Source organism: Passer domesticus, chromosome 5 (genome assembly GCF_036417665.1).
Source record: "Passer domesticus isolate bPasDom1 chromosome 5, bPasDom1.hap1, whole genome shotgun sequence".
In the NCBI taxonomy this organism is placed as follows: Eukaryota; Metazoa; Chordata; class Aves; order Passeriformes; family Passeridae; genus Passer; species Passer domesticus.
Genome location: NC_087478.1, coordinates 68,443,531 through 68,463,754, shown reverse-complemented (window position 1 = coordinate 68,463,754; position 20,224 = coordinate 68,443,531). Strand labels below are relative to the sequence as shown.

Here is a 20,224-nt window from a genome sequence, read left to right as displayed (position 1 = left end):
AGAGGGGGGCACATCCACAGGGAAACTTGTTTACTTTGAATATTTAGTGTTGTCACCATATTGCAAAAGTTCAATTCTGTTGTTTCCTTATCACAAAAGTTTAATACCTTCCTGATATTTTCTCATGGGCAGCTCTTCAGAGCACTGACTCTTTCCTTCTCACAAAGTAGCCAACTGACTCCAGTTCTTTCTCAATCACCCAACCCACTCTTTTATAACACTCTTCTTCTCATTGGTCACAGCTGTGGCCTGTTAAAGTCAGGCCCGTTCCTAGTCTTTGATAATTGGCCCAGCTGCAACTCCTTAGGGGTGATATTACTTTCTGCACTACCTTTATTTTCTTATATTCTATCCCCCCACAGTTTAGCTAAGATGGAATGAATCCTCTTCCAACTCCCTTATGCAGGGGGTTTTCTTTGCAGGGAAAGCTCTTTAATTTCCTTTACCACTAATACTATTCTACTTCACAGAGATGTTGCCAAACGTAGAAATTTGGTAAATATACTGTCTATGTGATGATCACAAGCAGTGATCGCATCCATAAGGAATTTATGTACTATTGCACTTACCTCCTTTAGTTAAATGGCTTTGTGAAGTGGTTAATTAAAAAAAATAGTTACAAAGATAAATCGTTTCTTCAAACTTAGAAAAACTGCTTTCAATTTATGCTTGAAACATTTTATGCACTGCTTTTTACTTCATTGTAGCATAACTAAACTGCTGAGTTTCTCTTGCTTTGAGAATATTGTTGAGAAATGGAGGGGGAAACTGTATTCAATGCCTTATGTAATCAAAAATTAGTTGGTCCTCTTCAGATAATACAAAAGAATGATCCTAATGTTGTTTTTATTCCTGCATGATTATCACAGCAAATTTGAATATGGTTACAAGAATGTAATAAAATGAAGAGGAGAGAAAACATTGGAAAGAAAGGAAATAAAGAAAATAAAATAGAGGATGTTCTTCTAAATGAGGGATGGCTGAACCATGGGCAGATCTTTATTTCATTCCTTTCTATGGAGGCTATCCTGGGACTGCTAATGCAGAGACACTGTTGACAAGGGCCTGGAGTGACAGGACAGGGGGAAATGCATTTCCACTGAGGGTTTAGATGGGATTTTGGAAAGAAATTCTTTGCTGTGAGGGTGCTGAGGCCCTGGCACAGGTTACCCAGAGAAGCTGTGGGTGCCCCATCCCTGGCAGTGTCCAAGGCCAGGCTGGATGGGGCTCTGAGCAACCTGGGATAGTGGCAGGTGTCCCTGCCCATAGCAGGGGGCTGGAACTGGATGATCTTTAATGTCCCTTCCAACCTCAGCCATTCTAGGAGATCTCCATGCCTCCCCTCCTGGCATGACAGCCTGAGTGGTTATTTGGTGAGAAAATAAGTTTTTCTTGCACATGAGATTTATAATACTGGGGAGGATTTGTTGCTTAGAGGGTTGCCAAGCTTGGATGAACGGAAAAGTGGGAGTAATGGAAGTGGGAGCAATGGAAGTGGGAGCAATGTGCCTTTTAAGAAGGTGCAGCCCAGCAAGTACATCAGGAGGGGCTTTGCAGAGACCACCATGTGTACAAAGGAATAACTGTCCTTTGACCATTCCAGCAGCATCTGTAAAAGCAGCAGCCTTCAGTGGGTGAGCATGTATTTCCTCCTTGAAAATCCTGGTTTCTGAGTGAAAGTAGAACTATTCTGGGTTGTTGACAGATTTCAGACCATCAGGGAACATGTCATTCTTTGGCTGTATGAAGGAGGAGACCACACTGTATTTTTGCTTTAGATATTCTCCTGAGACAGCTGGGGAATAGGGACGCCTCCATCAGTGCCCCATCATACATGCACAGCATCCAAAGGAGGAGAGGAAAGACAGGAGGCCAGCTAAGTTCTGTCTCATTATCTGCACCAAAACAATCCACACACTCATTATCCCACAGGGCAGAGCAGCTCTGCACCAATGCCCTCAAGAACCACAGACCAAAGTGCCACAGTTTGACACATAATGCCCAATGAGAAACCAACCCTTAAGGAATTAATTAATTTTCATTTTCCAGTCTGTCAGTCTTGTTAAAGAGATTTTGCTCGCTGTATAGCAAGGTCGCTGTGACAAATTTTGACAAAATCCAAGTTCAAGTGTTTTTTGGTTTCGCAAGCACATGAGCTCAGTGAGAAAGAACAGACTGAGATGACAAGGAGAACAGCCAATCCTGTTATATTTGTCTTTCTTATTACTGACTTGCCATGATAAATATGGAAAATTATATTTGGCTAGAAGGAGGCTGAGAAAGGGAACAGATGGCCACCAAAAGAATACTAGAGCAGCTAATAGTCACTGGCATATTTCCGGGAGAAAAATTTAAATCTGAAGCCAAGCAGAAGCATTATCCATTTTTTTCTGCTCAGGGCACTGTGCATGGAATTGCTCCCGCTATGCTCTGACTAGATGAAGGTGGGCTTCCTGAAATGCCTTTGCTGAATGGAATAAACAGCTCCTGTCCTGCACTTAACAGCTCTTGCAGTAATGCTGACAGAAATAGTTGACAAGGTGGGAAAAAATGTTTGTGTTTCTACTGTATTTTGAGCGAGAGAGTGTATTTCCTATAGCTTTTTAATGTATTGTATGATTTAGCACCTGTGTTGTATTCTCTCCATGTATTCTACAGGCTTCATTCACTTTTGAGAACGGGGGAAGAAAATGCCCATGTGAATGAGGAGACAATGGGGTCTTTATTTCATGTAGCTGTGTATTTAAAAATTTCCAAAATTTTAATGCATTTCTGGTTTCTATGGTTAACATGGTACTGAAAAAATACTCTGATATTTTGAGAATTATGGAAGTGTGTCATGATGCCTGATTTTACAGAATGCTGTAAACCTAAAACTTTGTGACTGTGGGCTAGGTGGTGGATGAGGACCTTGCTCTGATTCTTTGGTAGTAACTGGAATAAGCAAGGTGGTCCAGGATTTGAAGGGCTGGAATAGCAGGAGATGATAGTCTGGGATTGCAGCATTGGAGCTGTAGGACAAGTCTGAGTGCCACAGGAGCAGGAAACCAGGAATGAAATGGGGTGGAATAGTAACAGTTGCTGCGGTTTTTCTTTGGAGTGCATCTGCCAGAATGAACACAGCCACAACAGCTCAGCTGCAGAGTCCATAGGGCAACTCCAGGGTTTTGCTAGAGCAGTTCTGCTGGGTCACCTGGATCAAGACTATCAAATAAAACCACTGTGTGGACTGTCCAGTAAATCCACCTGCTCCTCATTCAGCCAGCAGCAGGACTGGTGTAGACACGGATCAGTTTTTCTACAAATAGAAGTTTATATTATTTACCTGTTTGGGGGAATTTTTATGAAGATAGTCACTTACTGATTTTATTTAATAAATTGCCTAAAGAGCAATAAAGACTTAGTAAGTAGGTTTTGAGAAAGGGGGACAAAGAGGATCACAGATTTCCATGGTTAAAAAAAAGGCATGGACTGGTTTTGCTTTTACACTGTAAAAGGAGAAATGTCCACCTGAAAATCTTAGTAATCTTTCCCCACTGAATGGAAATTAAATGGATTCCAAATTCTGGCAGCACATCTTTGAGCCCACTCACATTCTTCCTTAGCTCTTGCTTAGTTTTAAATATGTTTTTTAAGTGTTTTATGTTCTGTTGTTAGTAAATCTACTTAAAAAAAATAGAAATATAGACATAACTGCCTAGCTTTTTAAAAGAATTGCTGAGAAATAAAATGCCATTTTGGAGTGAAGATTCTTCAGTCTGCACAGGTATGTGAAGTCATTGTTTCTTTGGTTTTCAGTGATAGCTTTTTCTTTATAAAATCCTGGCTTTGTATTGACTTGTAGCTAGAAAAGCATGAAGCAGTTAAGAAACTGCCTTGAAATGAAATGTAATATTTTTGTCAGCTCCAGAAACTGAAAATTATAGCTTGCTGGGAATGAAGTATGGATGAAATGTGAGGAAAAAGTATAACATGCACTAAAATTAATAGTCTTACAAAGAGCTGGGCTGGTATAATTATCAGAGTTTTGAGTGTGTATCCTGGATTCACCTTCATAAAAATGTGATTCTCCTTTGAAATGCAAGATACGTAGATTGCATGAGAAGATTGTCTGTAGATTGTCTGAAAAAATACTCTGGCACTGAGTTTTCCATGGAATCATCACCTAAAGAAATTCATACAAGGATATTTGGTGCTCTGGGCAAACTGTGTCATGCTCTAGCACACTCCTGTTTAGGAGTCTAGTGACCCTCTTCTGTGGCATTTGCTGTGTTGGCACTGGTAATATTTTGGATTTACAGCATATCATCCTTTATCCCCGGCTGGGTGATCTCCAGTTCCAAAGATGGGAATTACTGTGTCCAGCAACGATAGATTTTAGTACTTATCCCTTTCCTGCCGTTCTCCTGTGCTTCACAGCCACTCATGACCCCTTCATCTCACGCCAGAGCTGTTCCCCATTTATTCTAAATCAGAAGTTTGCCCTTGCAGAATGTTTATTCATTTGTGAACAGGAAGAGCACACACAGAGCAGTTATCTCAGGGGCAGTTTCCAGCTGGTCTGCGCAGCTTGAGTGGTGTCTTCCTGGCTGATGGTGAGAGCTGAACTTGTCATAAGGCAGCATTTCCTCCATGTGGTCAGGTAGATCTGTACACAGAGTTTTAACTCCATGTTTAGTTTGGAACAGTCTTTTAGAGTCTCTAATCTAAGTGCATATGCAAGGGTGGATATAGCACAGCCTCTGGAGGTCGAGAGGAAGCTGTCAAGATCATCAGAGGGGTGGAGCAACTCTGCTGGGAGGAAAGGCTGAGGGAATTGGGAGTGTTCAGCCTGGAGAAGAGAAGGCTTTGGGGTGACCTCACTGTGCCCATCTAGTGCCTGAAGGGAGCCCACAGGAAAGATGGAGAGAGACTCTTGACAAGGGCCTGGAGTGACAGGACAAGGGGCAATGGCTTCGCACTGACAGAGAGCAGGTTTAGATGGGATATTTTCCCATGGGAAAGAAGAAAGAAATGGGAGGTGGGAAATGGGAGGAAGAAATTGCTCCCTGTGAGGGTGGTGAGACCCTGGCACAGGTTGTCCAAGAGAAGCTGTGGATGCCTGGGGCCTGGGGCTCTGAGCAGCCTGGTCTGGTAGAAGGTGTCCCTGCCTGTAGCAGGGGTTGGAACTGCTTGGTTTTTAAGGTCCCTTCCAACCCAAACCAGTATGTGATTCTGCAGCAATGCAGATGTGCCCTGCATATATCACTGTGCATAAGTCACAGTGTGTTTGTGTGGATCAGTTTGCATGCAAGCATCCCTCACCCACTACAGATTTTGTATATAAATATATATATACTTATGTTTGTCTATGTCTATATCTATGTCTATATATGGATATCTGCAGTGTATTGGCACAGGTGCAGCATCTAATTTGAGTTGTCCCTGCCTCTTCCAGGCTCAGACTCTTTCAGGAGCCCTTTTGACCAAACCCAATGGGGTTCACTCCAGCCTGTAGAGCAGAGCTCCAATCTGCTTTAGCCATGGAATTTTCTTGGTCTAAATTATCCTAAAGATTTTTTGCATTTCATTGCAGTTTGTTATTGGGCAGAAATGTACAATGCTAATCAGCATGTTTATTGAAAAACTGCTGAAAGCACCAGCAAACTCTTTAAAATAGTGAGCTGCTTAGCACTTTCCCCTTGGGGTGTTTTGCATTTATTGCTAATACTATCTGCCCATTGGAGCCAATCGAGTTTTTCTATATTTCAGTAAACTTAAACCCTGATTTTATTTTTACAAAATCTGCCCCACAAGCTGAATCAGTTTAATGGTGCTTTTAGCAATGTATGGGCTCACAAGCTACCTCATGAGACAGTTTAAAGTTGTCCTTTCAAGCAGACTTACTACCAGCTTCCAAGTACATATTTAGGGATGGCAGAGGGCCCCTTTCCCCTTGGCTGAGCAAAGGGGCACACCAAGCATCTGAGAGGCATAATAATAAAATAAACTGTCTCTGCCCCAGCCCACAAAACAGCTGCTCAATTGAGAGAAGCATTGCCAGAGTGTAACATGTTTTCAGCAGCTTTTGTGGCCCTCTCTCACGCCTTGTGTTGGCACAGGCATTGCCACAAAGGAGGGGAATACAGAAATCAGGCAGGGGCTCCATATTTTTTGCCTCCAGAATAATTTTTATTAAAGCCTCGCTTTATGTTTGCAGTCTTCCCATGTGGATGCTTTTTCTCAATCTCAGCTGACTGTTCAAGAGAAGGATCATCTGGGCTCTAACAGAGTCTTCCATCAGGTATGTGACTCTTCAGCTCCCTTCAAAATACCTGAATGTTTGTTTTTTAAGTGATCTCTTATAAAAAATGAATATGGGCAGAGGCAAGTTTTCTACTCCTTGCCCTCTTCCATTTTTTCTGTGGCTATATGACTGTCCCAAGTGCCTGCAAGTATTTTGTGTTTGCTGTGTTCCAGTAGCATTTGAGGCATTTCTTCTGCCAAATCACTTTGGTTCCTTCACGCTTTTGGGAAAAGTCCACTGGAATCCCAGGTCTAAGTTTTTAAAGGCTATTCCACAGTATTGGAATAAAACAATTGCTCATTAAAGTTGATTGACTTGAGAGCATTGCTCCTTTGCTTTTTGAAAAAATATCAAACCTTACCTTTATTATCAAAAGCTTGCCAAATATGTTTCTATGCTTCCCTGAGGAGAAATATTTCACAGGTTTATGTGGCTGTAGCTTTATCTCTCTAGACCTTTTTTCGCATTTCACAGTGCATAGTTGATCTATTTCAGATCTATTTCAAATAAATGTTTTATTATTTACCAAAGAAATAGTCTACCTGAAACAGTTTTCTTTGCTGCTAAGGGTTTGACTTCTCTGACTTGAGATATTTGAGACATTGATAGGATGTACAAGACATGCATAAAACTGTGCTCTTTACTGACTGTCTGTAATTAACAAATTATATAAAAGTATTTTGCAAATAATAAATGGGAGAAGTCAGGAAGGACTAGTAATCTGGATTATTTAAATGAGCATAAGCATTTATTTTTAAGCAAAGTTTGCTGAGAGCTTGCCTTTTCCTCAATAAGGAGTGCAATAAATGGGCCCAGTTAAATAGAGCTGTGTAGGAAACGAGGCAGAAGGAAATATGGAGAAACCAGTGCAGGGAAGACTTCCCACTGTGTCCACCCCTGGTGTTTGGCAGCAGTCCAGTCCCAGTTTGTCTTCTGCCACTGGGAATAGTTAATGATATTTTCTGCCATTGACAATTCATGCCTACTTATTATCCTGTGTGGGCTTTATTTTCCCCATTCCCAGGAGTCCTGCTGCCTGAAATGGCTGCTGGGCTTCAAAACCCAGCCACCCTTTGCAGCTGAAGCAGTCACTGCTCTGATGCTGAATGGAAGTGTTCTTGTGAGGAGTCTCATTCTCTAAATTGTGCTGGATTGCCTGGACAGCCTCGTGCAGCCTGTTAGTACAGCTGGAGCTGCCTTAGCATCTGCTAATTTCCCCTTTGTCTTTAGGTGTCAGAAGCAAAGCACACACATTTTACAAGGAGTTACATCCCTCTGCTGTTCATAGGTGTGACACAGAACTGCTTGCTAGGTCATTATGTGACATTTCCTTGTGCTTTCTATTTAGAGAGTCAGTCATGGTGTCCTTTCCCTCCCACATCTGGAAGGTCAAGTGAAGCATGGTCTGGCTGCAGATGCTGCAAACCCTCCCTCCTTTGAGAGCAGCCTGCCTCAAATAGCAAATAAGAGCTTGCAGAGTGTCCTCCCCTCTTTTCAGGTGAGTTATAAAGCTCCTGGACACCTTGTTTGCCTGGTGAACAAGCCTCCCTCAAGTACCACTGAGAGAGTGTCAGTGGCAAAATGTCACAAGTATGGGGGAAGAGAGAAAAGGGGTCAGAATTAGAGACAAGTATGGAAAAATGCTTCATTTTGAAAAGAGCCCATTTTTACTTGCACACATCCTTAACTCAAACCCCACAAGCACCCATATGCATTTATTGAAGTGGTACCAGTCAGGACTGCTTGCAAGGACATGGCGGACCAAGCTTGCTCACTTGTTCGTCCATATCCCATCACCTGGGTTCTCCTTGTTTTGGCAACCATGTGCTGGTTTTTAACATGGCTTTGGTACCCTTCTGACAGAGACAGACACTGAGCTGGTTTTTGTCTCCATCCAGCCCCACTTCTATGAGGACTTTCTCAAATAAATAAAGGAATCATTTAGCTTGGAAGAGACCTCTGAAGGACATCTGGCCCAACCTCTCACTACAAGAGCAGACTTGGAGCAGGCTACTCACATTATGATCCATTTATCCAGTTCATCTCCCACTCACTGGGCTCCAGCGTCACAGGCCCTGCTCAAGGCAAAGTCCATGATGCTCACTGCTTTTCTCCCATTGGCCAAGCCAATCACTTCATCAGAGAAGACAACAAAGTCATTCAGACACCATTTGTTGGCATATCCATACCGGTTATACCAAATCAACTTCCCGTCTTTCACTTGGTTTGGCGTGGTTTCCAAGAGGGATCGTTCCACAGCCCTCCAAGGATGAACAGCATTGGTATAGATAGCATTTCTAGAGAGTCCATATACTGAATGAATCTGGAAGATGAACTTCCTTGTCTCATTTATAGAGATTTATCTTTCCATGGTCCAACAGCCTTTAGTGCTTTTGGCTGAATTTGCAGTCTGAATAAGCACGGTGTTCTAGTGCCCAAGCTTGCTTGTTCTAACTCAGCAAAAAATAAATTTACATAGAGATTACTCAACTAATCCAAAATAAATATATTGCAGCTTTGTCTCTATGAATGTAGCAGTTTTTAATTTTTAATTTTTTTTCTGATTGGCAGGAGAATGGAACTCAAGGCAATTTTCCTCAATTTAACCTTCCAGACAGTCTTCCTGAGAGTGATACCAGAGTCCATACAAAAGCATCCGAAGTGGAGAGCACCAGCATCGGGGTCAAACTGCCTATGACAGCTTCAGGTAGAATATCCCTGGATAAACTGAAAGGACTGGAGTGACAGGCTGCCTGCACAGATGAGGAGTGTGTACAGTCAGGACACTCAGGGACCAGAGGTGCCATGTTAAATGGCTGCTGAAATATTTAACAATTTAGAGCACAGCAATATGGATGGGATTAAGTGATTTCTAATTATCCAGCTTGGGGGAGTACCCAGTAGGGGAATGATTTGACTAACACAAATACAGAAGAGAAACATGCAGTATCAAAAAGAATGTATATTTGTCTAAGACTTAGGTGGGCTAGATGAGAGCAATATTCCATTACAGGGATAAAACCCTTTCCCACTTCCTTGTGGCTGTGTCCCATTTTATTGATGTGGGCTAAATTGCATTATGGGAGTTCTCGGATCTAGAAAGTTTCTGACAGAGTTAAATACTTCTAGAAGGAGTCTAGGAAAAAAAAGAGTAGTGGCCTTTTGCTTTGAAATTATTTAGCATCCCTGCATAGCTGGATGAAGATCTGCCACTGTTTAACAAAACACCCACACATGCATGCAACACATAGATTTATAATGCTCCTGTCTGAATATATATCCACATTTAAATGATGGGAGTGAAAGTGTTAGGGCAGCTGAAATTCTATGCAACAAGAATCAGAACTAGGAGAAAGGCAGATTTGGGCTCCATTTAATTCCTAACCTCAAACATCTGACTGATGATTTTTATCAGAAAAACAAGTACTTGAAAGCTTTGGTTAACTAGACATTACTGACATTTTATAAATATAGCAATCAAACCAATAAAAATGTAACTTTTCATGTAAGTTATGGAGCCTGAGGGAGCAGATAGACAACAGATGGGATTTCCATAAAATCTATATACATAACTTCCCTCACAATTAAATAATTTACCTAAGCTCTCTTAAAAGTCTTGCTGACAGATGATGAGTGCTTTATTGAATTTAATACTGCAAGCCAGGAAAAAAAGAATTGCATGAAATTGCAAAAAAATAGAACTCTTAGTCGGAAGGGAGCTCTAACAGCTTTTCTCAGCATCCTGCTCAAAGTGGTGGGCTCTACTGTGAAATGTTCCATTGTAAAAGCACTTTGCCTTCAGGTTTCTGACATTTTATTGATTTTCGGTTTTACGTTCTTGTTTTCTGATTTAGAAGCCTTGAAAAATTTTAGAAACCAGTTAACAGTCTATGAGCAAAAAGAAATTTTCAATTATACAGAGCTCTGGTTTCTTGGCCTGGAAGCTAAAAAGATTGAAGGTTTGCCTGAAACCCAGAATAATAATTGTTATGATGATGAGCATGGTTCCTACTTAAAGGTAAGTGGAAAAGTTATGGTATTCATTTTGAGCTCAGTAAGTTTGTAGTGATTTTATGCCAACTCTTAGGTGTTGTCTGTGAAATAAATGTTGTTTCTAGAAGATAAATATTCACATAGTGAAAAAATGCCTTATAAAGCTCAGGGGAGAATTCACTTTGCATGTCATGCAGGGCTGCAACAATGTAGCTGGGCTATGGAAGCATCACTTGGGATTTTCCTTGTTACCCTTATCTGATGTAGATTTCACCTGCAGCTAGCCCACCATCTGTCACGGAGAGCGGACTCAAACACACACGAGCTACTGGGAAGCCTGGTCTTTGTTGTACTCTTTGAATCTGAACGCTTTGTGTTCTTTTGAAGGTTTTACATGACCACATTGCCTACCGCTATGAAGTCTTAGAGGTCATTGGAAAAGGATCATTTGGGCAGGTGGCCAAATGCCTGGATCACAAAACCAATGAGTTAGTGGCATTGAAAATAATAAGGAATAAGAAAAGGTGAGATATCTGCTGACTTTAAACTAGTAAAATCACCCCTCTTATATACAGGCAAACAGTGCCAACATGAACAAATTAAAATCAAACCTCCTGTACATTCATTAAACACAGTAAGGGCAGATTGAGGAAAGAGGATGTCAGGAACTGACCTGGACCTGGAAAAGAGACAGCCTAGGAAAGCAAGCACAGTTTCTCCAGGCTCACAAGGTCTCTCTATCTGTTGCACAGTGAATACACAACCCAGGTAACCAGCTGTGCAGGACTGAGAGCAGGGAGCATCCCCACAAGGTTCCAAAACCATAGGAATATGTTGGAAGGCACCCATCACTTGCTTGGACATGAAAAATTCTACACTGTGGTCCTAAGCAGCCTGTTCCTGTTAAGTGGCTGGTTACAAATTTGTAAGCTTGAAGCAGAGTCAGTGAAACAGATGTTCAGCTGTTTCATTTTCCCCCCTCAGTGAAAACTAAGTGTAAAGCTGCTTTTCAAAATCCACTGTCTGTGGTAGGTGTGAAACATGTTCAAGGAAAGTGAAGCATTTCTGTAGACTTGAGAGCACCAGGATTTTAGTCTGGATGCTCACTGGAAAACTTTTCATTTAAAGGTTTTTTCAGACAAGTCAAATTAGGTATACCCTGAATTGTTATGTAAGGCCGGTGTATTTAGACTAGGAATCAACAGAAAGAAATCAAAATTACAGTGGTTAATGGGATTGAATGAAACATTTTAATAATTGTCCCACCTGCTGAGTTTATCATAAGCTTATGATGTTGGTAGCATTTGCAGAAATACAAATGCTACCCTCAGTTGATGTCACCATTCCCGTGTCATGTGATATTTCAGATTTCACAGCCAGGCTTTGGTAGAAGTGAAGATCCTTGATGCTCTGCTGAAGAAAGACAAAGATGATACTCACAATATCATCCACATGAAGGAATATTTCTACTTTCGCAATCACTTCTGTATCTCCTTTGAACTGCTAGGGTAAAGTACATTTTCCTTTACACACACCTTGAGGAGAATTGTAGCTCTTGTGCCTTACAAGATTTAATTTTTATGTCTTCTTCAGAAGAATTGCCAGTTAGAAAGGAACACTGTCTAAATACAGACTGCATAACTGAGCCTTTGATCACCCAAAGTGAACTGAAAAAGGCCACGTTCAGACTTCACACGGGCAATGACATGATCCATCTCGTATTTTCTGTGCTGGGTATTGAAGTCTTCTTCCCCAAAAGACCTGTGAGGAAAAGAGTAAATTCAGGACTGATAAACTTCAGGATATATAAATATGAATAATATCAAATAATTTTAAAATAAAACTGCCTCTTTTTATGAATCTTTGCTGCAGGGCATCTTAGGAGGAGTTCTGGAGGAATGTCGGAGAAGTCAGATCATTTTATTCATCAGCCTTCTTGTAATCAGGGAATCAAACTGGAATTTTCCAGGCTACCCACACTTCTCCAGCCCTTAGAGTAAAGTCCCCATTGGTGCATGTGCCACAGCCCCTGCTGAAGTTTCAGCATGATATGGACAGCTTGATCCCAAAGAAACTGAAATCCCTTGTGTTGCTGCATGTGAGTCTGTCACTTACAGTCACACAGGGTAAGAGGTGACTCCTCTCCAGGGAAGACACAGACCAGTCTTTTCTGAAAGCTGCTATGGAAACACACAAGGAAATGCGAGAGCCACTATCTTTAGCTCTCCACAGAGGAGTTGAAGACTGGTTGTCATAGAAAAATGTTTGTCTGGTAAAATTTTCATTGCCTTTAAAATACCGTGAAAAGCCTTTGATTTGTGATCTTTTCCATTAAGTCTGGGCAACTTTAATTCCAAAGGAATGGACTATGCCTGCCACCAATGGACACTCCAGTGAGGAAGGCAGAAAGCTTCAGTTGGCCACGTCCTTGCAGACATGTGCTAGTGCTGAGGACACCTCTCACAGGGAAGAATTTATTCCTAATATCCAATCTAAACCTACGCCTTTTTCAGTTTGAAATCATTACCCCTTGTCCTGTCACTATCAAAAATCTCTCTCCCTCCTTTTCATAATCCCCTTAAGGCACCAGAAAGCTGAAATGAGATCTTCCAGAGCCTTCTCTTCTCCAGGCTACTGGGCAGGAGTAGTTGCTAAGATGTGATGGTCACCAGAAGGATATAAAAACCTAATGAGACCTGAATTGATGGGGAGGATATCTAGAAATATTTACTGCTGGTTAAAAACCTTTAGACAGAAATTATTTACTCTAGACATCAAAGCAAAGAGAAATGATAGCAAAAGGAGACAGAAGAAAAGTTTTTTTGGCTCCTGAATGATTATTGTTCTTGGTAAAGACTAGCATAGCTGCTTAACAGCAGAGAGTTTAGCAAGCAAGTTCACTGATTTTACATCTGGTTTAGATCTGGGAGGTGTTTGTGCGTATCACATGCAGAGCAGCATTTGCAGGAAGGAAAATGCTGTCATTTTCCTCTGTATGAGTCCTCCATGTGGGAAGATGAGCTCTTAATGCACTGGAAACTAATCATGCCTTTAAAAATAAATTCCCCAATCTCTCATCTGCTCTCTGTCTGCTGCTTCTTCCTCCCCCACAGAATAAATTTGTATGAGCTGATCAAAAAGAACAATTTCCAAGGCTTCAGCCTATCGTTGATTCGTCACTTCACTAGGTGTGTGCTGAGGTGCTTACAAGTGCTCTACCAGGAAAAAATCATTCACTGTGATCTGAAGCCTGTAAGTACAATCATTTAATCACCTGGTATTCTGTACAGAATAAATGAGCTTATCCTATTCTTTATTGAGAGGAACTGTCAGGAGAAGCCCTAAAAACCCTAAAAAACAGTTTCTGTTTGTACAGAAGCTGTAATTTATTTCAGATTATGTTCATGCTACGGTCAACTGATTATTATCATTGATTCTGTTCATTCACCAAAGCATTAATGAGACTATTTGGTTGCCAAAACGTATGCAAATATGAATCAAATTCAGGTAATGATTTTTTGCTTAGAGAAAAAGAAAAGTACTCGTAAAATTAAGTATTTCAAGATAAGGGACAGTGTAATGCAAGGAGTATTTACAAAGCAGCCTGTTTCAGGTTATCCTATTAAGTGTATTTAATTTCTTAGGCAGAACTATACAATTAAGTAGCCTAGTAAATGGCAAAGGAATTCTGTGGAACAGTATTTAGGGTGTTCACTTGTTTTTGGAGGAACATCTGACCTCCAATTCCCTCTGCTGTATCTGCTAAGCATTCATGCTGGGTATTTTCCATTCTCCTTAAGCCCCAAATTTAATATTTTGCAATTTTCTGAGATTTTTGCAGGATTTTAACTATATTTTCACTTGAGATGAAAGTTTCTCTTTATTTCCTTTTCAAAAGGGCAAATTAACCAATAAAGAAATAAATAAGTTCTCAGGGAAAAATGTTAAGGATAAAATTCTGCTCTCACTTTGCTAAATGTATCTTGATTTAGAATTCTGAGAAGTCACATACTGTCTATACCCATTGTCCTGCCAATATCTTTGCCAGACCAATTTGCAATGAGAAGAGAGGCTTGCAAGATAACCCAAATATATGAATCTAAAACAATTAGCCCAATAGGAAATTTGTTTCCAGGCAGCCACTGACAAGGAATGACGTTGGCAGCATCAATTAGTGTAGTCTGTATTTAAATAGAGCAACACATTAGTGAAAATGTGGTGAATTGACTAAAAGATAATTTTGTTCTCATTCAACAATTGTACACTTTCATGAATTTATGTTGCCTGAAACTCACATCTGTTATCCCATCTGCCTCCTATGATATTTCTCAGCATAAGGTAGAATATGGAGTCTCTCTGGCCTTTATGCTAGATAATCACGGCCTCCAAAGCCTGGTTTTTCAGTCAGTCCTAGCTTTCCAGCTTTGACCAGCTCCCTTGCATTATGAGGGATTCAGTATAAGAGACAGAGTCCTAAGATGAGCACAAAGGGATATCAAGCTGCAGAGAGGGGATGCTTCTTCCCTTACCAGAGCCAAGAGCACCTGGATTGTGGAAGTCAGTCCCTGCCTTGACTTTTACCAGTAGCAGCTTCTCCTTCCTGGCACATGAAGTATTTCCTTATGAGCTAATTACCCATGAAACCACTTCATCATTATTTGGCATCCACCTGGGAACTGTTCAGTCCTTCAAAGCCCTGACATATAATCACTGTAAAACTGGTTGATAAAGGTAACCGTCTGTCTGCTGAGGAGTGGAGAAGGAAATCCTTAGTTTAGAGAGACTTTTAATGAGGATAAAACTCAGCTCTGCAGAAGAGAGCTGAAGGCTGTGTTTGCTCATTAGTGCACATATCCCTGAGCTGGCTGTTTAAGGATCACTTCTCCAGCTGGACTTGGAGGAACCCAAGTGCTGTACCCACCTGCACCCAGCTAAGAATCCATAGAATCCAGCTAAGAAACCTGCCTTGTCCATTTATCCCTCCCTTGAGACTTGTGTATCACACAGATGGGGAGGGGTGAGCTGACACAGAGTTTGGGGCAAGCAGTGCAGGGAAGAACTGTGGAGTGTGGCTCCTTCATGGGCCAGGGGCTTTCTGTGCTTACAAAAGGGTGGTTCTGGTTAATTAGCACAGCACAAAGCCAGGTGCACTTTGGCTTTTACTAGATAAGCAACCCTGAGTTTTGGGGAGCTCTCTGGTGCCCTTTTTGGCTCACCTGCAGCCTGGATACCTTCCCAAATCTCCCCTCTGCTTTGCACGATTGCACATTATTGGCTGCCTCCTCATGTTAGCAAATGCATTCCAAAGGAGTTGAATTTCAAAGCTCTCATTATGCAGAGAAGTGTAAATGTGATTTGCATTCTGATTTTCACAAGTGTTCGCTAACTTAATATGGTGCTAAACCCCTCTTTGCCCTGTGATTATTTTTTTTTCTTTTTAGGAGAACATACTATTATACCACAATGGGCAAGGTTCAGTCAAAGTTATTGATTTTGGATCAAGCTGCTATGAAGACCAAAGAGGTTGGCAGAAAAGTCAAGTTGATGTAATTTTCTTAATAAGCTTTCTTACTTTTAAATAATGTGGAAAAACTATTTCTTGGACTGGGCTAATATATTGACCTATGCCCCTAATTAGAACCTGGTAAACTGTTCAGCCACTGGTGGTGGAGCAAATACTGGTAGAGACAAGTAAGATATTACCATTCTTTTTCTTTGTCCCAAGCCCAATCAGCTCCTTTATTCCTGTTGAAATCAGAATTGCACTTTCAGGAGTGGTTAGCTGGAACAAACTTAAGAGGATAATCCAAATATTTCACTTATCAAGAAGTTTGACAGGTCCAGAGAGCCTTTCTCTGTGAATTTAACTCTCTGTGAGTTAAATTATAATTGGTAGTTTTTGTATGAATAGCACAGGGAGGGAAATGGGAACTGTGCTTTTAATTTAGGGACTGTTGATTGATGCAAATGGAACACCTTCAAACAGGAAAATGAGCAGGAATAAACTGAATCGCAGCATTAGTAGAACAATTTCCTTCCGTGAAATTTGTTGAAAAACAATTTCTAAATAGAACAGAGGAAAGTATATCACCCATTACTTTTAGGATGGGATTAGAAAATGTTTCCAGAGCCTATGTAAGCAATCCGTGGATAGACAGATTTATGTATGATTCCTGAACATATGCCACTGTTCTGTGAAACCTGCAAATTGACATTTCAGTCCCAACTGTGATATTTTGCTTCTTGTCTAATTTTTGATTCAGTGTACACCTATGTTCAGAGCCGCTTTTATCGCTCCCCTGAGGTGATTCTTGGTCATCCTTATGCTATGGCTGTTGATATGTGGAGTTTAGGCTGTATCATAGCAGAGCTTTACACAGGCTACCCGCTGTTCCCAGGGGAAAATGAAGCTGACCAACTTGCCTGCATCATGGAGGTAACTTTTCGGATTGGTTTGTACACCCATTTGATAAACTGCACCACCAGAAACAAAGAGAAACCTCAGGCAATAATGAAATATGATTTGCTATGGCCTGGCCTTCCAGAGGGAGGTTTAATACAGCCAAATGGCTCTTTGAGCCAGAAGGGCCTCTCTGAGCCTCTTTTCCTCCAGGCTGAGCCCCTTTCCCAGCTCCCTCAGCTTCGCCTCATCAGACTTGTGCTCCAGCTCCTTCCCCAGCTCTGTTCCCTTCTCTGAACATGCTCCAGCCCCTCAATGTCCTTTCTGAAGTGACAGGTCCAGAACAGGACACAGATTTGAGGTGTGGCCTCACCAGTGCCACACCTCAAATCTTGCCCTGGTTCTGCTGGCCATGCTATTTTTGATGGAAAGACATGTACAGGCAGCACTAAGGAATCCCTTAATTCCCTCCACAATAAGAAGAAATGTTTTACAGACATTTCACAGTAAATTGCAACATTCAACTTCTTTTCATAAGGAGGGCAAAATGCCACACCCCACCTGATGGTTGTTGTGTATCTTTATGAAATGAGAAGTAACTCTATGAATTCATTTTCTATGAAGGTATTGGGTCTTCCACCAGCTGATTTTATCCAGGCTGCGTCAAGGAGGAGAACATTCTTTGGTAATTTCTTCCGATTATGTGTCCTTTCTGGATCCCTCCCTGGTAGTTAATCACTAATTAATAGCACTGGTAGAGAGTAGAGTCAGAGATCTTTAGCTAATTCCTAGCTGATAAAAATACTTCCAGGCAGAGGTATGGAAAAAAAGCAAAAGGATAAAATGAGGCCTACAAACGAACCTGGACCTCTGTTCTTCATGTCTTATAGGCCTCTAATTGCCAAAGTGATAGAGAAGTTGCTCTTTAAAAATATTGTTGCTGAAAGGAATGCAGTGGGCCCTGGGAACTAATTTACATTTTTAATTTCTCTGTGTATAAATTTGGTTTGGAAATTGCTCAAAGCAAACCAACCAACAAAGAGTAGGATGTGGTCTCTAGGATGTAATCAATCCTGTTTGCCACAATTCTGGTAGATTATCAATCCAACAGGGCAAAACTGGAGTTAGTGAGATGGACATGGATACTACTTATGCAACTTTTTAAAGTATTTAGTGAAGGTTTTTAATGTATTTTTTTAATTATATTTTTTTTTCAAGATTCCAAAGGTTTTCCTAAATCCATAACTAACAGCAAGGGGAAAAAGAGATGCCCAGACTCCAAGGATCTAAGCACAGTGCTGAACACCCATGATGCTGGTTTCTTGGACTTCTTGAAAGGATGCTTAATGTGAGTTTATACTGTATGCAACAAGCTACTTTTGACTTTGCTTTCATTCTTTTGTGCCTTTAAAATCTTGGTATCTGTTGTGTTTGCTGTTTTTATTTTTTGGTGGGGTGTTTTGGGTTTGTTTTGTTTACCATGTGGCATCATTTGTGTAACTATTATTATTGACACTTTACTATGCCTTCTTTAGCAGTGACTTCAAATTTGTTTCTAGCAAAATAGCACTTTCCTAAAGAAATTCTACAGAAACTGCTAACTTGTGGTTACATGGGGAGGGAAGAGAAAATCATCCCACCATGTTTTACAAGAAAGTTGCTTTCAGTGTTCTCTGTTTGCCAAGTCTGTGTGAATAATTGATTTATTTTGGTTTGCTGGTTGAATCGGAATTTTCAGAAAATAATTTCAGTGAAGCATAAAATCAAACCTTAAACAAGAATGTTGGGTCCCTCCTCTAAGAGAAGCAGGAACTGAATATTAAAAATGGTTTGGTGCTGCAGAGGGTTTGATCAGCACAGTGTTGATGTAAATAGGTTTTGAAGGCTGGAGAATATCACATAAGCTTTTTCCATGGTTTTGGCATAAAAATAAAATTATTTTGTTTCAAAAAAATGTCCTCATGACCTGACTTTCAAAAGACAGGGCTGAATCTCTTGCCTCTTACTGATTTTCAGATAGAAATAGTTGAATAATGATTTGTCTCCTGTGGATTTAAGGTGGGAGCCTTCCCTGCGCATGACTCCTGATGAAGCGATGAAACACGTGTGGATCCAGGAGCCAAAAATATTCCGGAAACTGCAGGCCCCAAGGAAGATGAGTGATGGCTCATTCTCTGCACTGGAAAATAGAAGAGAAACTATTCGTAAGCATGTTCCACCTCAGAACTAAGGGCATTTATACCAGTGTTTGGTGTTTCTTTGTGTTTAGTGTCATCTGCCTGGAGTAAGGGGAGGTGGAAGTGTGAAGATAATGGATGGCCCCTGAAATTGGGTGGGTAAAGGCAGCATTCCTCACTGGTGTGGAACTGCATGCCTTATGTTTTAGTTCAGCTGCCTGCAAGAAGACTGGATGTGCTGAAGGTTCACACGGAAAGGCCTTTTCCCTGCTGAGAACAAAACAGTATCTGACACCACACCACAGTGCATGTCACTTTCAGAGCAAAAGAATGCAACAGTGCGGGTTGTAAGATCCCAGAGAAAAATTTCACCTGATTTGCTGGGAATTTGTGTCAATGCTATATTTTACCTGCTGTTAAGAGTCTGCAGTTCTTAACCTTTTCATTTTAATGATTTGTTGTTGCAGAGAATCTCTGGAAAAATGCAGCTGACAAAGTGAGAAGTGAACTGGCTGACAGACTGACTCCTTTCACAGGCACAGCAGAAAATGATGTGCAGAACACAAGAAAGCATGCTATTCCAGAGAAATATTTGGAAAACCACATGGAAAAGCCTATTAAATACGATCAAACAGAAGACAATGGTGAAAGAGCTCTTCCAAAAGCTTCTCTTTTTTTCCCACCAATTAAGTAACACAGATCACAAGCTATGATTGGCTCAGTTGCATACCTAGTGTATTTTGTAGGTATTATTTGTACTCAGGAATATAAGCTATATCTGTCTGTTCATGGGCTGTGCACATTGTAAGTATATTTAATGTTCTTTTTACCCTGAAATCATCTAGTCAACCAAAACAGAATTTGAGAACCATTCCTTTTCCTCATCTCCATCTTTGTGATCAGAGATTCTTCACAACCAGCAGCAATAAAATGGAGACTGTAGAGGTGGAGAGTGGCTTATTCTTTGTGTTATGACAGACTTTTGAATTTTATATTTTCCTTGATCCAAAAGAACAGATGTGTTGACTGAAGAATCTGAATTCTTTTACTTACAGCAGCGTAAGTCAGGAATAATTAATGGATAAGATTACTGAATTTACTTATGTATAAAACAAGCAAGAGAAATCAAACCCAGGATCTGCATTTTCCTCCTGCTCCATCTTCCTCCTTTTATAGTGAAGCTGCTAGATGAAAACCATTGTCACACCTTCCTAGCAGATTTAGAAATGTAAATTATGCTCTTTAGCTCTCTAGCAACAAGAAAGCAGAGTGGTATTCTGGGCCCATTTCTGCAGGGACTCAACAGGAAGAATGGATTAAAGCAAGCTGGTTTGATTTGGGAGAATTGTCCTTCATGGCAAGTTTAAC

The 20,224-nt window shown here is 40.8% G+C and overlaps 1 protein-coding gene across 1 annotated transcript; it reads left to right on the top strand.

Moving 5' to 3' along the window:
- Nucleotides 1-2,244: 2,244 nt before the first annotated feature.
- DYRK4 (dual specificity tyrosine phosphorylation regulated kinase 4) lies at nucleotides 2,245-19,806 on the top strand. Its single transcript, XM_064420797.1, has 14 exons — nucleotides 2,245-2,540; nucleotides 6,200-6,283; nucleotides 7,635-7,784; nucleotides 8,858-8,993; nucleotides 10,141-10,304; nucleotides 10,667-10,803; nucleotides 11,647-11,787; nucleotides 13,393-13,531; nucleotides 15,721-15,802; nucleotides 16,543-16,715; nucleotides 17,304-17,364; nucleotides 17,898-18,027; nucleotides 18,738-18,883; nucleotides 19,324-19,806. The coding sequence occupies exons 1-14, from the start codon at nucleotides 2,517-2,519 to the stop codon at nucleotides 19,548-19,550; spliced, it is 1,794 nt and encodes a 597-aa protein (XP_064276867.1). The 5' UTR covers nucleotides 2,245-2,516; the 3' UTR covers nucleotides 19,551-19,806.
- The last annotated feature ends 418 nt before the right edge of the window (nucleotides 19,807-20,224 follow it).

Bases quoted from the DNA above. Each gene is read 5' to 3' on its own strand.
- DYRK4 (XM_064420797.1), top strand. From the start codon at position 2,517: ATGCTGACAGAAATAGTTGACAAG. The intron at 8,994-10,140 runs GTAGAATATCCC...TTTCTGATTTAG, and splicing joins ACTGCCTATGACAGCTTCAG to AAGCCTTGAAAAATTTTAGA. The intron at 11,788-13,392 runs GTAAAGTACATT...CCTCCCCCACAG, and splicing joins ATCTCCTTTGAACTGCTAGG to AATAAATTTGTATGAGCTGA.